Source organism: Musa acuminata, chromosome BXJ2-9 (genome assembly GCF_036884655.1).
Source record: "Musa acuminata AAA Group cultivar baxijiao chromosome BXJ2-9, Cavendish_Baxijiao_AAA, whole genome shotgun sequence".
NCBI lineage: Eukaryota > Viridiplantae > Streptophyta > Magnoliopsida > Zingiberales > Musaceae > Musa > Musa acuminata.
Genome location: NC_088346.1, coordinates 4,602,341 through 4,617,845, shown reverse-complemented (window position 1 = coordinate 4,617,845; position 15,505 = coordinate 4,602,341). Strand labels below are relative to the sequence as shown.

Sequence of the window (15,505 nt, the reverse complement as noted above, 5' to 3'; positions counted from 1 at the left end):
CACAGATAAGGTTTCTTTCCTGGGTCGAGACAGGGGGCCAAACACAGCCCCCCCCAAAAGCCGCTGCCATCCAATTACTCAACGGCGGCTTCTCACAGATAAATACAAAAAAAAGGAGGCATTAAAAACAAAATACAAGTATTTAGATTAAATATTTAAACCAAAATTACTAGTGTATAAAACATTATCGAAGATTATATATATATATATATTATATATATATATATATATCGAAAATGTAGATATTTTGGTTTTTTTAGTCATATAAGGAGAGCCAATTTCTTTTGGGAAAAAAACAAAATACTGTTATTTTAAAAATAGATGTCTTTTGTTAAAATTCAAAACTAGATTTTCAACAGAAATGATATAGTTGTTATATAGGATCGATCATAATATTTTCATCATATATTTAACGATCATAAATAATATTAAAATTGTAAGACATAATTTAATTTAGGATGAAGGAGGAAAATAAAAAAAAATTTCTTTTGTATATAATTATATCAAAAATAAAAAAAGGAGAAATTAAAATTTCTTTTATATATAATTATATCAAAAATAAGAAAAAGGTAGAAACTAAAATTACTCCGTTGCCTCGGCCACCACGCGGCTTTGCCAACCACAACCTCTGTCGCTCGTCACACGTCTCTCTCCCTCGTCACCTTTTCCCCATTGTTTCTCTTTTGTTTCTTCCCCACCGCCTCATCGTCCTCTCTCTCTCTCTCTCTCTCTCTCTCTCTCTCCGTGCCCAAACGGAGACCAAAGACGCAGACACACCATCAAGATCGAGATCGAGATCGAGATCTAGGTTTCTTCGGGCGATGGCGAAGAGGAGGAAGCAATGCCTTGTAGGCGCCGCCGTCCCCCGTCTTCTCCACCTCGTGATGTTGCTCGTTGCGTTGGATCTGGTGCGGCGATGCCGCGCGGCCTCGCCTTCCTCCTCCTCCTCGCCGGACGCCAAGGCCATGTCGGAGCTGGCGCGCGCCCTCTCGGGGGTGCCCTCCAGCTGGAAGACCGGCTCTGACCCTTGTGACCCCGAGTGGGACGGCGTCACCTGCTCCGCCGGCCGCGTCTCCAGCATCAACCTCGCCTCGCGCGGCGTCTCCGGCACCCTTCCAGACTCCCTCAACGCTCTGACCTCCCTTGCCTCCCTCCAGCTCCAGCGCAACCGCCTGTCCGGCCCCCTTCCCCTCCTCCCCGACCTCGCCTCCCTTCAGTCCCTCTTCCTTGACGGAAACGCCTTCGACGTACTCCCCAACACCTTCTTCGCCGGCCTCTCCGCCCTCCAGGAGATCTCCCTTGACGACCTCCCCCTCGCCCCCTGGAACCTTTCCCAGGATCTCGCCGCCGCCGTCGGCCTCTCCAAGCTCTCCGCCTCCAACGCCTCCCTCTCGGGGACCCTCCCCGACTTCCTCGGCTCCCTCCCCAACCTCAACGTCCTCCGCCTCTCCTACAACCAGCTCACCGGCCCCCTCCCGTCCTCCCTCGCCGACTCCAGCGTGCAGCAGCTACTCCTCAACAACCAGCAGTCCCGCGACAAGCTCTCCGGCCGCATCGACGTCCTCTCCGCCATGCCGCAGCTCACCATGGTCTGGCTTCAGTCCAACAGCTTCACGGGGCCTATCCCGGACCTCTCCAACCTCACCGCCCTCGAGTCCTTCAATGTCCGCGACAACGCCCTAACCGGCGTCGTCCCGCCATCCCTCACCGCCTGTCCCACCCTCAGGAACGCCACCCTCTCGAACAACCTGCTCCAGGGGCCCTTCCCGCAGTTCTCGAGCAAATCCGTCACCCTGGACATCGACAAGGGCAACCAGTTCTGCAACTCCGGCGACAGCCCGTGCGACCCTCGTGTCACGGCGCTGCTTGCGGTCGCCGAGGGGTTCGGGTACCCTGCCGTGCTCGCTAAGTCATGGAAGGGGAACGACCCATGCGCCAGCTGGCTGGGCGTCACCTGCAACGCGCAGAAGGACATCATCGTCCTCAATTTCGGGAGCCAGCACTTTGGCGGTGTCATCTCGCCGGCCTTTGCTAGCTTCACCGCTCTGCGTCAGCTGTATCTAAGCAACAACGGCCTCACCGGCTTAATTCCAGATAGCTTGACGCAGCTCCCGCAGCTCCAGTTGCTGGATGTCAGCAATAACAGCCTCTCAGGAAAGATACCGGCATTTTCCAGCTCCGTCACGCTCAAGCTGGATGGCAACACCAAGCTAGGAAGTGACTCAGACTCGAGCGGCGGAAGCTCTTCTTCTCCTTCAAGCGGGATGCCTGGTTCTACATCCGGCAGCAGTGGTAACTCCGGTGGATCGAAGTCGTCATCAGCAGCCATGATTGCTGGCATAATCGTGGCAGTGGTGGTTCTCGTTGGTTGTTCAGTGGCATTGTTTATGCATTATCATAAAAAGAAACAGGAAAAGAAATTTGGCCGTGTTCCGATGGGAACCCCTCCAAACGAGCCAGAGATAGTTAGTATAGGGGTGGGTGGTATGAACGGCAATGGTGGAGGCTTGGGGATGCTTTACAGCCAAAGCAGCGCCGGGAGCACTGGCTCCTACATGGTTGAAGCTCAAGGAATGCACATATCAATCCAATCCCTTCGAAGGGCTACTAATAATTTCAGCGAAGATAATGTGTTGGGCAGGGGTGGGTTTGGTATTGTATACAAAGGGGATCATAATGGGACTCTGATTGCTGTGAAGAGAAACCAGTGTGATTTAATGGGTAAGAAGGGGCAGGAGGAGTTCAAAGCAGAGATTGATGTTCTTAAGAAGGTTAAGCATCGGAACTTGGTCACACTTCTTGGCTACTGTGATGATGCTCAAGAGAGGCTTTTGGTGTATGAATACATGTCTGGGGGTACACTGGGGGATCACTTGTTTGAATGGCAGAGCAGACACGAACCACCACTTACTTGGAAGCAGCGGCTGACGATTGCTCTCGATGTTGCTAGAGCGATCGAGTACTTGCATAGTTTGGCTCAAGAAAGTTTCATTCACAGAGATCTGAAGCCCTCTAACATACTCTTGGACAAGGACTTGAGGGCCAAGGTTTCTGATTTTGGGTTGGTCAAGCTTGCGGATGACAATCAGAAGTCCATGATGACACGATTAGCAGGGACATTTGGGTATCTTGCTCCTGAGTATGCTAGTAAGTCTGTTATACTTTTTTTCTCTCAGACTGTTAATTAAAAAGCCATATGTTGTTCTTCTTTTTGCAAATTTGCATATTGAATTAACTGTTGGTTCAAGTATATCAATTCAAAGACTTGTTCTGATTAGTAAAGAAGGTTCATAGTTCTTCTTAGGTTCAGTGTTTAAGAACCTTGTCAAATCTAGTTTGGAACTTTAGGCAATATGTCTGAACATTTTCAACTGCTTAGAAGTACACAAATAATCAGCCTAATCATATTGAGAAATGTCACAATGAATATATGGAAACTCAAAAGCATATCTGACGATATATACAAATAAATATGAAATCTGAAAATTTTAGCAACAGAATGATGCGATATTGGCTAGAAACAATAACTAATAAATCCACAAACAATGATCCTTTTGAATAATAATGATTTTAATTTTGGCTCATTCTACATATTCCTCTTGGATCTTTCTCAAGACAAGATGTTGACAAGAATCCGGGAGCCAAAGTTTTGATAGACACAAACAAAAGTATCTATTTCTTGGATCAGAGATTGAGAGAAAAAAAAGGATTCTTTTACTTTGATTAACGTGAACAAGAAGATGCTTTTCATTAGAAGCTATTCATGTTATGTGACATCAATATATCCAAATTGTCTAAGGATTCAAAGTTGAAGACAACAAACTATTTGGTCCAAGTGTGGAAGGAGCAGTTCTACAACAGGGATAAGTGTACATCACAACCCTCTCTTGGTTGAACAGCACAAGTTTTCTTGACATGTTCCTGTGCCTATTCTCATCAAATGTTTGAAGTAGCAGTTATATTAGTTGATATTGGAGACTGATATTTTATGTGATGCTATTAATTACTGAAACAATTTGTTTTATGGCTTTTCTGGATTGCTACTTGCTGATAAGCTGAATTGTCTCCCTTTTTAACTAAAACTGTGAATAATGCTTGGTCATTACATGAATCAGAGAGAGCAATGTACTTACAAAACAAGTAATGCAATCTAGGATACTTCTAGAAGGGCAAAAAATTATGAGAGTATGAAAGTGAGATTAAGGTAAAATAGCAGAGGAAATCACCGTACAGAAAGCCCAATTACTACAATTCTCTATTGATTCTTTTTACTGAACAAAGTTTGAGCTTCAGGTTATTTTGTATTTGCCTTGTGTACTTATTGATCCTGAGCTGCAATATTCTAACAGCTACTGGAAAGGTGTCGACCAAGGTTGATGTTTATGCATTTGGTGTGATATTGATGGAGCTAATTACTGGGAGAAAAGTACTAGATGAGTCGCTCCCACCTGAAGATAGCCATCTGGTGGCATTATTCCGTAGGGGATTTTCCCATGAAAAGAACAAATTTTTGAACGCCATGGTGGATCAAATTCTTGAGCTTGATGAAGAAGCTCATCAGAGCTTGGCGGAAGTTGCAGACCTAGCTTGGCACTGTACAGCCCGTGAACCTTATCAGAGGCCTGACATGAGCCATGCAGTCAATAGGGTAGCTCCCCTAGTTGAACAGTGGAGGCCCACCAACTGTGCCATTGAAGATGATGGTGAGCCGAGTTTGAGTCTGACCGAAAGACTCAAGAGATGGCGATACGATAACACCAATTCAACAACAGAGTCATTCGATTATACTTCAAGTGATGTCTGATCAGGAATTGTGTTTATGATCCTTTTAATGGCTTCTGCAACGTTCTGACTCCTATTGTTGAGCTACGGGAGGAAAAGAACCATTGCTGTGTGTGGTGGGCAGCTTGTTCATGGTAGTAGATGGAGGTGCATGATAGTCTCTCGGTCTCACTCTGGAAGTCATGGTAAACTGCGACGGTGCATCAACCCAATTCTATTTGGGTTTGATACTGAAACCTGCTTCGATTTCAAGTGATTGAGGATTAAAATTAAGTAGTATCTTTTCATTTCTCTTAAATATTTCTTTGTTTCTTTCAATATTTGGTTGGTTTGGTTTTCTCCTTGGATCATAAGACAGCTGTACATTGTAATGCTTAGCAACATATCAGAAATCTGGCATTTGAGTACAAGACAATGTAATAGAGGAAGAGGTTGTTAAGGTTGGCCGAGTCGGTGAGGGAAAAAAAATATATGTGATTTACCAGTTTTCTTGTATATGTACTCATGTTATATCGTTATGTTTCTGGGATGAAGGTAATTCGTCCGAGACAGTAGAAACTGCTACTCCCCTGACAATATATTACCTGCAGGTGTTGGCAAGAAGTGCACCAGACACATGCAATTGGTTCGCAGTATTTTTGGTTGTCTTGTTTGCTAGACTTTTGCCACCATGAATCTGCATACCTGATGCCTAAACCATTCTCCGATGGTAAATGATCTCCGAGTTGCTACATGATGGCGAGGAGCAGCAGGGCAAAGCATCTTGTCTTCATCAATTGCAAGTTACAGTGTCAACTGCAGATGAGTTTCTTGATTCAGAACTCCTTATATTTCTTACAGTGCGTTGTTGTTGTGATGTCTGTGCAGTTGATTATAATCGACAGAGCAAGAATCTTCCCAGCAACAGTTGCAGTTAATGGGTACAGACCTGCACCTTCAGGCGGGGAATGAATGGCGAAAGAGTTACGAAGGATGATACTGCAGCGAAGTTAAGTTTATTGTCTGCTGCTAGTTGTCTTTTTCTTTTCTTCTAGCAGACAAGCAGTAACATTTGCCTCACGGATACGGATTCTTGATGTTGAAGGAAGGTGCAGAGGAGGAATCACCCAGCTCATGCCAGACCCCAGGAAACGCCAAGGTTCCCCTGGCACCTCAACAAAAGCCTGAAGACGAGGCCATGTCGCTCTTAGTACGGACCATGGACATCTTCCACATGTATCTAACGTTCAACGTGACCACATGCAACAAGGTACTTTGGCCTACCTCTTTAATTACCTGCTCGTATCATATTATTGGAAGATATAGCTGTTGGTAAATCATTGCTATGGTATTATATCGAAAAATATTTCGAAAGTGTGGTAAGCTTTAATAAATGATATATATCATGTATGATAGTCATAGATCTTTATTTTCATGGATTCAAACAAACAGAAGAATGATTTATTTTATTTTTAGATGTAGAAGTATATCAATTTCGTTACTAAATCCAAAGAATTTAAAATTTTCTGATGATCCAAACACCTTAGTAGGACTAATTATATATTACCTCATATAGTTAACTATCTTTAGTATTTCGATTTCTACATTTTCTAAAGTTATATCAAGGTTCTTATACTTACGAAAGTGAAATATTTAATCCCGTTTTTCCTCACGTAGTTGATTCTCTCGATGAAAATATCGCATGTGTTGTCACATGCAAAAAATGATACTAAAATAAAGTTAAAAAAGGTAATTTTACAGCATTAAAACAGTGTGTTTTTTGCCTAAACTATGACTTACATGAAAGAATTGAGGGCTACTAGAAAGAACAGAAGGATCGGTTGTCGGAGGATGTTGATAGCCAAGCTCAAGTTCAGATCGAAGTGAAGCTTTCGAGATTTGATTAAAGTTTTCTCCTCTCGGTTGGTTGTTTGGGAGGATATCAAAGCCGAAGGAGAGGATGAAGTCGGAGAAGAAAATCGCTTTCACAAAAGTTACCGAATAAAAAATTAATATCGATGAGAATAATATTATAAAATTATTTTTTAACATTGTTTTAGTGTCATTTTCCACACGTGACAGCACGCATATTATTTTCATCGTAGAATTGATAATGTGAGGAGAAATAAGATTAAATATTTTATTTTTATAAATATATAAATATTAATTTTTAAAAGTGTTATGAGATATTAAAGATAGTTAATTACATAGAATAATATGTAATTAGCCCCATCTTAATATCATAGAAGTATTAATATCTTTTATTATCTATGCAATAGTAAGATTTAGCAAGCTAATTAGGTTTTTGGTTGACATATAATAAACAAAACATCTTTAATTTTCATCATAATCATACTATGCATCTTCTTTTTAATACAATTAATTTCTTGCATTAAAGCATCACATATGCTACCCTCATAGGTTTGAGCGGGGAATGTTGATTTGGACTCGTAAGGCCCAACGGCCCGCTTGAGTTCGTGGTGGGTTCGGTGCATTGGTTTGGGTTTGGTCGAAGCTTTATCTTTGATGGTATGATTTATTTCAATCTATCATTATAACATCCTTTTCCTTTAGCTAGAAAATAGTGCAAAATATTTGCCAGTATAACAAACATATGATTTTTAAAGTGATATTTAGTTTACTTTTATTTTTTATGTGCTTCGATCAATTTACCATTCAAGACCTCCTAAATTAATTGTTCGTATCAATCTTGTTAAGTATGGCGTCATCAATCCTTTCAACGCGAATATATATATATATATATATATATATATATATATATATATATATATATATATATATATATATATATATATATATATATTGAAAAAAAAATTAAAAACTAAGAGACTAAATAGCATATTATAGGACTTTTTATTTTCTTACCAAATGAAATGAACAAGAAAACACAACATAAATTCAAAATATATAGGAGAAATCATGCGACAAAAGATCTCCTATATATTTACACCACCAGAGGAAAAGGATACCCTCTCATCTGCGGCATTAACGCAAACAGGTGACGAGCATCCTGTGCACCACCACCGCGCTCCCCCAGTAACAAGCGCCTAAACATCCATCATACTTGCAGTCCATGTGGCCTCAGACCCTCGACCCCTCCTCCCACCTTATAAAGCCCTCTTCTCCATTCCCCCACTCCCGACTACGTCCCTCTCTTCCTCCACTCCGCTTCTCCTTTCCATCCTCTTCTCCTATTCTCCAACGTGTCCGCCTCGCCTCCGCCTCCGCCATGGAGTCAGTCGCCGAGTGGGGCCTCACCCCTCTGTCCACCGTCGACCCGGAGATCCACGATCTCATCGAGCATGAGAAGCACCGCCAGTCCCACGGTATCGAGCTCATCGCCTCCGAGAACTTCACCTCCTTCGCCGTCATCGAGGCCCTCGGCAGCGCCCTCACCAACAAGTACTCCGAGGGCATGCCCGGCAACCGCTACTACGGTGGCAATGAGCACATCGACGCCATCGAGAACCTCTGCCGCTCCCGCGCCCTTGCCGCCTTCCGCCTCGACCCTGCCAGGTGGGGCGTCAATGTCCAGCCCTACTCCGGCAGCCCCGCCAACTTTGCCGCCTATACCGCCCTTCTTAATCCCCACGACCGCATCATGGGCCTCGACCTCCCCTCCGGCGGCCACCTCACCCACGGATACTACACCTCCGGGGGAAAGAAGATCTCCGCCACCTCCATCTACTTTGAGAGCCTGCCCTACAAGGTCAGCTCTGTCACCGGCTACATTGACTACGACAAGCTCGAGGAGAAAGCTCTCGACTTCCGCCCTAAGCTCATCATCTGCGGCGGGAGCGCGTATCCTCGAGACTGGGACTACGCAAGATTCAGGTCCATTGCTGACAAGTGCGGCGCATTGTTGCTGTGCGATATGGCTCACATCAGTGGCCTCGTGGCCGCTCAGGTAATGACTATGATTCTTTCTTTCCTCTCTCTCCTTTCTGGGCTATTGTTGTTTCCTGAAAAATGGGTTGTTTGAGGTTGGGGATGTTCTTTATGACTGCAAGGGTTATGGAGGACAGCCAAGATCTGATGGCTAGGATGGAGAATTTCTCGATGTTTTAATTGTAATGTCATGCACTCGAATTGTCTGGATCTGATCTGCGTCTGTTGACTTTCGTGATGCAAGTAGATCTTTGAATCGGAAAATGTTGAAGATACTTGTTCTGTTTGGTTCTCCTCGTTAAAACTTTGCATTTTTGTATAAAGATGATATCTTGATTATATTGCTTTTTGATGGTATCGAGTGCAAATCTAATTATTCAAGGCAACCATTGTTCACGGAGTCTATCAAAGTTCAAGTGTTAGTTGATTGTAAATGATGACAAAGGATGGCTTTATGATACTTCCAAGTATCATGATCATAGTATATTTCTGTTAATATATAGCAACCATCGTTTTTAGAACGATTAAAGATAAATGGCCAGCTATGCCTTTTTCCTCTTTGAGAATCTAATTCTTCCTTGCATTTATATGTTTCTTTAGATGCGTACATGATAATTCTGCATCTATCAGGATATCCTTAGACTGCTTTTGTTTATTTCTTTTAGATCTATGTGATGTTCTGCTTGGTCTGACAAAGAAAGAAAGATTGTCTTCCATTTTCACTTTTAGAAAAATGCAATTACTGAAGTCGTTCTTCATGAACACTTGTGTTTTTAAATTGTCTTTTCTTATGATCTGTTTCTTCCCCGTGTTAGGCAAACACAGGAATCCTGGCTTCACTGCCTTCTCATAGATACTAAAGCCTTTATTCTTCTATGCTGTAGGAAGCTGCAAATCCCTTTGAGTCCTGTGATGTGGTTACAACCACCACTCACAAGAGTCTCAGAGGACCGAGATCCGGCATGATCTTCTTCAGGAAGGGCCCTAAGCCTCCAAAGAAGGGACAGCCAGAAGACGCTGTCTATGATTTCGAAGATAAAATCAACTTTGCTGTGTTCCCAGCCCTCCAAGGTGGTCCTCACAATCACCAGATTGCTGCTTTGGCTGTTGCATTGAAGCAGGCAACTTCACCTGGATTCAGGGCCTATGCCAAGCAGGTCAAGGCCAATGCGGTTGCTCTTGGAAACTATCTGATGAGCAAGGGATACAAACTGGTGACAGACGGAACTGAGAATCATCTTGTCCTTTGGGATCTCCGACCTCTTGGCTTGACCGGTATTGACATTTATATTTATTCGCGGAACTATTTGTTACCTCCTGCACAAAACTTCATCCTTTCTTCTCCTTTGGATGTATGTAGGAAACAAGGTTGAGAAACTTTGTGATCTTTGCAATATCACCATCAACAAAAATGCTGTTTTTGGTGACAGCAGTGCATTGGCTCCTGGAGGTGTACGAATTGGTATGAATGTCATCTTTTGTGGAATGTGTTAGTTATTAGAATCTGCTTAATCTTTGATGGTGAAATTATTTTTTGAGTACACATTTGAAGCAATATATGGTTGGAACTTGCATGCAACAACTTCAACCGTACCAGAAAGCAAGAAAGATATGGCATGTGAACCTGCTTAATATTTCTCATGCAGATATATTTATGTAAGAGACAGCATTAATCAGAAGATATCGAGTGAAATGGAGTGATTAGAATATTCATTTTTACCTAACCTAAATTCCAACTATTTTAGCATTTGCCACTCTGAACTGGTGTCCCGCGCACCCATCAGTTTCTGATGTATAGCCATATGGATGCGGCAGTCTTCAATTCCTACATTTAGGTTGAGGCCTTTAGTATTGTTTGGACTGTAGCGATAAAGATACATTTCATTAGAGGAAAAATAGTCTATCCAAATTATGGAGAAATTACCACATTCAAAATACCATCAACAAATGCTTTTCATGTGCGCTTTACGTGGATAAGTGGACAACTGCTTTGCTTCATGTATGCTGTACTTTAGCACTGAATAATTAGTGGAAATCTTGTTTGTTTCTTGTGTTAAAATTTGTGCATCTTTATGCTCTTATAATGCTGTCTCATTGTTATGGAAATGTTACTCATAGTATGTGCTTATCTTTAAGGTACTCCTGCCATGACCTCAAGGGGCTTGATTGAGAAGGACTTTGAGCGGATAGCAGAGTTCCTTCACCAGGCAGTAACCCTTTGTTTGAGCATTCAGAAGGAACATGGGAAGCTGCTGAAGGACTTTAACAAAGGCTTGGTGAACAACAAGGATATCGAGGAACTCAAGGCAGCGGTGGACAAGTTTGCTTCCTCATTCCACATGCCTGGCTTTCATATGTCTGCCATGAAGTACAAGGAGTAGGCAGCTTATCACATCCAAGATCTGCTCTTTTGGTTTTACTTCTTTCCGACAGTTGCAGATCTTTTCTTTTTGTTCCAGCTATTCTCTTTTCTCTATGATGTGCCCATGGAGGGAGCATATTTCCTTAACCTAAGAATGGATTCCATGTTCTGATTCTAGGTCATGGTTCTCTGGTAATAAACTTAATTTAGCGGTGTTAGTGTAAACACCTTTAAGCCGAGGCCTCGGGCCCGATGCGGCTCGGTTCGGGGGTCCGGATGTCGGGGATCTTGGGCGGCGTCCCTCGGGGTCTCCCGGCGGTCGAGCACTGTGGTTCGGGTCGGGATGTCGGGTCGGGAGGTCGGGTCGGGAGGAAGCTCTGTCGTAGCGTCGGGAAGAGGCGACACCGTCTTGCACCTACACACAGGTCGGGTCGGGAGCTCGGCCCGACCCCTCCGATGATCAAATTTGCGATGTGGAGAGGGTTTTGGAGGAAAAGATGTCTCCGAGTGCGTTGTGCTTGTGTTCCCCCCCCCTTGTTCGTTTAGAACTCTGGGGTATTTATAGATGAGTTTGATGTTAAATGATGTGGTTGCCTGCAGGAGGCAGGTTGAACCAATCCTGAGTTAGGTGTTAATGCACCTCGGCCATGAGACGTCGGCTAACGTTAGCCGAGATTTATCGTAATTACTATCCATATCAAGCGGTATGTTGATTCACCACGTAGACTCATTATTTTGTTCGGTGAACTATAAATCATGCCATCTCCTCGACAGATTTAGTTTCATGTTGGATCAATAACTCAGACTTAATTAGATAATACATCAGTTATTCTATCAAATTAGATCAATCTATTATTATTGTTGTTGTTGTTGATGTGTAAAGACCCATCAAAAGCATGAAGACCAAAATAATCCAATGGTCTGTGCAATGGTTTAGAGAACTAATTAACCTGCGTCTCTCAAACTTCCAATGCCAAAGTGGTCATTGTGGAGTTCATCTTGAACTTCCTCGCACCTACTAACGGAGGTGTCAATGTAATTGCTTGTACGCCAAGACTTGCTCAGGCTCAAGTAGTTCGGTGGAAGAAACATGTCGTCTCCTTCCGAGCATCGGGAGATCACCATGGCGCTCCTGCTGCTGCAGGCTGTGTTCTGGGTCATCGGGTCAATGGCAAGACTCCTAATCTTCGTCGTCTTCAGAGGGGCGGCGCTTCTCATAGTCGCCCTCATCCGCCTCCTCAGTATCCCCCGGCGAGCTTCCAACGACGCGCTCGAGCTGGCCGGAGGCCTCATCAGGTCTGCGCTGGAGCACGCGGTGGAGCTCGTCAAGGACGCGGTCGCGTCGCTCGTCTCGAGCTCGTTCGACGCCGTCGCCGGTGCCGCGACGGGCTCGCTCCAGCTCACGACGTCGGCGGTCGTCGAGCTGGTGGAGAAGACGAGGAGCGCGCTCGAGGGGCTGTCGGAGGTCTTCCCGCGGGCCTTCGAGGGCGCGTGGGAGACGGTCGTCGAGGTGGCCGACAGCCTGTGGAGCAGCTTCGTGGACGCTGTAGGATACGTCATGGAGAATGCTTAGCTCGATCGTGAGACGTCTGCAAGCTAAAATGCAAACAACAGGCAAAGGATGTAATTATCACATATAGAAAGCAGTGTTATTTGATATTGTCATGTATAGAGGTTAATGTTATTGGATACAGTGAATAACTAAGAAATACAACTTATTATTATTGTTATGGATGTGAGAGAAAAAATTTTTCTTTCGTCAACGCCACTAGACTCGATATATGATAAAATGAGAAATAATTGTTTGTGATATCGTGCATACATTACGAGTTCAAAATGTTTTACCTGAATTTTGGGTTACTTCTCTTATGGATCATATTTACCCAAATCAAGCAAGCTTAAGTCATCTCATAATAAAACAGAGAGAGAGAGAGAGAGAGAGAGATCGACATAATTTTACGTGGTATACTTGATGTCAACTGGTTTACTGGTCCAAATTATATGGATTGATTTCGTAACTTAAGAATTATTCTCATGACGGTGAAAATTACGTACGTCCTTGATACAGTGATGCCTATGCTTTAGGAAGGGACAAACGAGTATGAAATCACTCGTTACGTTAAGTATATAGATGACCCTACTCTTACTCAGTGTTACAGAGACAGCATGAAAAGATGAATGTTAAATCCATTCTCTTAAATGTCTGTAAACTGTTTAAGGAATAGGGAAGGACTCAACGATATGAGATATCCCCTCTTCCGCACTAGGATGACTAATTATAATAAATTTTTTATTATTTTAAATATAGATTTGAACGTGCATGGCTTCGATACGTTAATGTAATACTAGTTTTTTACTGGTCTAATTGCCTCCAAATCACAAATAATTTTATGATTTATTTACTATCTCCATGTTATTTTTCTTTCTTCTATGATATATTGTTTCTTAAAAATGGAAATTTTCTTTTTTTATATATGTAAGTATCAGAAAAAAAGTTCTCCTAAACTTTGGCTGGTGGGGTTTTCACGTGCGTCGGCGCGCGTCTTCCATCCACCTAATCGTTTTTTGCATGTTAGTTGGATGAAATCATGCGGTGCGTTGTGATGGGTGAGGAGTCGCCTTGCGATCTTTGGACAAGAATTGACTGACGACGGCGATCCGCCGAGGACGATCGGAGACCAGCGATACTTAATGCGGTTGCTGGTTGTCAGATTGGCTTAAATCCAACCGTTCCCTCGACCTACTAACCTTTCATCCGACGGTCCACCCTTCGCCCTCGTAACTCCGTCAGTAGTGTGGACCAACTGTCCGTCGCTCGCAAGCCTTTTTAAGTAGTGCTGCTGCCCACGGCTTCCTCGGCCTCCGTCCGTAGCACGAGCAAAGGCTTGAGGAGGAGAGAGAAGCCTGACTCCATGGACTCCGAACTCCACGTCGTCATGTTCCCTTACCTCGCCTTCGGCCACATCAGCCCCTTCCTGCAGCTCGCACGCAAGATCTCGTACTGTGCCGCCAGCGGTGGCGTGCGCGTCACCTTCCTCTCCGCCGCCGCCAACGTCCCCCGGATCGAGTCCCTTCTCCCCGCCTCCACGTCCATCTCTGTCGTCCCGCTCTACCTGCCGGCCCTGCCCGGCTTGCCCCCGGGCGTCGAGAGCACGGCCGACCTCCCCCCGACGTCACCAGCGGCCGAGCTCCTCAAGCTGGCCGTGGACGGGACCAGGCCCCAGGTGGAGTCCCTCCTCCGTGAACTCCGCCCACACCTGGCCGTCTTCGACTTCGGCATGCAGTGGCTGCCGGAGGTCGCGGAGCCGCTCGGCGTCCGGACGCTCTTCTTCTCCGTCTTCGCGGCGGTCTCCACCGCCTACCTAACCGTCCCCGCGCGGCGCCTCCACGGCCCCGCCCCGACCCTCGGTGACATCATGTCGCCCCCTCCGGGCTTCCCGTCCGCCGCCTCCTCGATCCGCTCCGTCCCCGCCTACCAGGCCGCCGACTTCCTCTACATCTTCAAGAGCTTCGGCGGCGGCGCCTGCGTCTACGAGCGCGTCGTCAAATGCATCGAGAGCTGCAGCGCCATCGTCGCCAAGACGTGCACAGAGATGGAGGGCTCGTACATCGACTACGTTGAGCGCCAGTTCGGGAAGCCGATGCTGCTCGCGGGCCCGGTGGTGCCGGACCCGCCGGAGGGAGAGCTGGAGGCCCGGTGGGCGAAGTGGCTGGGCGGCTTCGCGAAGGGCACCGTCGTCTTCAGCTCCTTCGGCAGCGAGACGTTCCTGACGGACGAGGGCGAGAGGGAACTCCTGTTAGGGCTGGAGATGACCGGCATGCCGTTCCTGGTGGTCCTGAACCGCCCCAAGTCCGGCACGAACGGGGAGCAAGAAGAGGTGAGGAAGAGGCTGCCTGAGGGATTCGAGGAGAGGGTGAAGGGGAGGGGGATGGTGCACAGCGGGTGGGTGCAGCAGCAGCACATCCTCCGCCACAAGAGCGTCGGCTGCTTCGTCTGCCACGCCGGGCTGAGCTCGGTGATGGAGGGGGTGGCGGCCGGCTGCCAGCTCGCGATGATGCCGCAGAAGGGCGACCAGTACCTGAACGCAGCGCTGTTCGCCAGGGACCTGGGGATTGGGGTGGAGGTGGAGAGGAAAGGCGAGGACGGGAGCTTCACGAGGGAGTCGGTGTGCGCGGCGGTGAGGAAGGTGATGGCGGCTGAGGCGGAGGCGAGGAAGAAGCATGGCAAGTGGAGGGAGTTCCTGTTGGAGAAGGAGCTGCAAGATGGGTTCACGGCAAAGCTGGTGGAAAGGTTGAGGGAGTTGGCAAAAGCATGATTGGTGACGAATGCATCGGTAACGTGGCCGACAAACGCCGATCTCTACAGCTCAGAATCGCACTGTCACATTAAATAAAACATCGAGTCTCGGTAACATTTTCCATACAATACAATGCATCTTCAGTGATGTCACATCTTAGTAATGCATTTCGTTA

General features: G+C 45.6%; 2 protein-coding genes across 9 annotated transcripts; both read left to right on the top strand.

Moving 5' to 3' along the window:
• Window positions 1-673: 673 nt before the first annotated feature.
• LOC135586424 (serine hydroxymethyltransferase 4-like) lies at window positions 674-11,209 on the top strand. Of its 8 annotated transcripts, none has more exons than XR_010491147.1 (6): window positions 674-3,147; window positions 5,373-5,564; window positions 5,650-5,744; window positions 5,867-6,031; window positions 7,183-7,290; window positions 7,781-7,802. XR_010491147.1 is itself a non-coding variant. In XM_065124745.1 (6 exons), the coding sequence occupies exons 3-6, from the start codon at window positions 7,856-7,858 to the stop codon at window positions 11,049-11,051; spliced, it is 1,572 nt and encodes a 523-aa protein (XP_064980817.1). In that variant the 5' UTR covers window positions 5,470-6,031; window positions 7,183-7,290; window positions 7,781-7,855; the 3' UTR covers window positions 11,052-11,209. The 8 variants fall into 8 exon arrangements, 2 of the variants coding, with proteins under 2 accessions (XP_064980816.1, XP_064980817.1); XR_010491146.1 differs by having other exon boundaries at window positions 5,650-5,770; XM_065124745.1 differs by lacking the exon at window positions 674-3,147 and adding exons at window positions 9,555-9,945; window positions 10,031-10,132; window positions 10,807-11,209 and having other exon boundaries at window positions 5,470-6,031; window positions 7,781-8,689.
• Window positions 11,210-13,598: 2,389 nt separating this feature from the next.
• Window positions 13,599-15,477, top strand: LOC135622692 (anthocyanidin-3-O-glucoside rhamnosyltransferase-like). Its single transcript, XM_065124747.1, has one exon. The coding sequence runs from the start codon at window positions 13,945-13,947 to the stop codon at window positions 15,346-15,348; it is 1,404 nt and encodes a 467-aa protein (XP_064980819.1). The 5' UTR covers window positions 13,599-13,944; the 3' UTR covers window positions 15,349-15,477.
• Window positions 15,478-15,505: the final 28 nt, after the last annotated feature.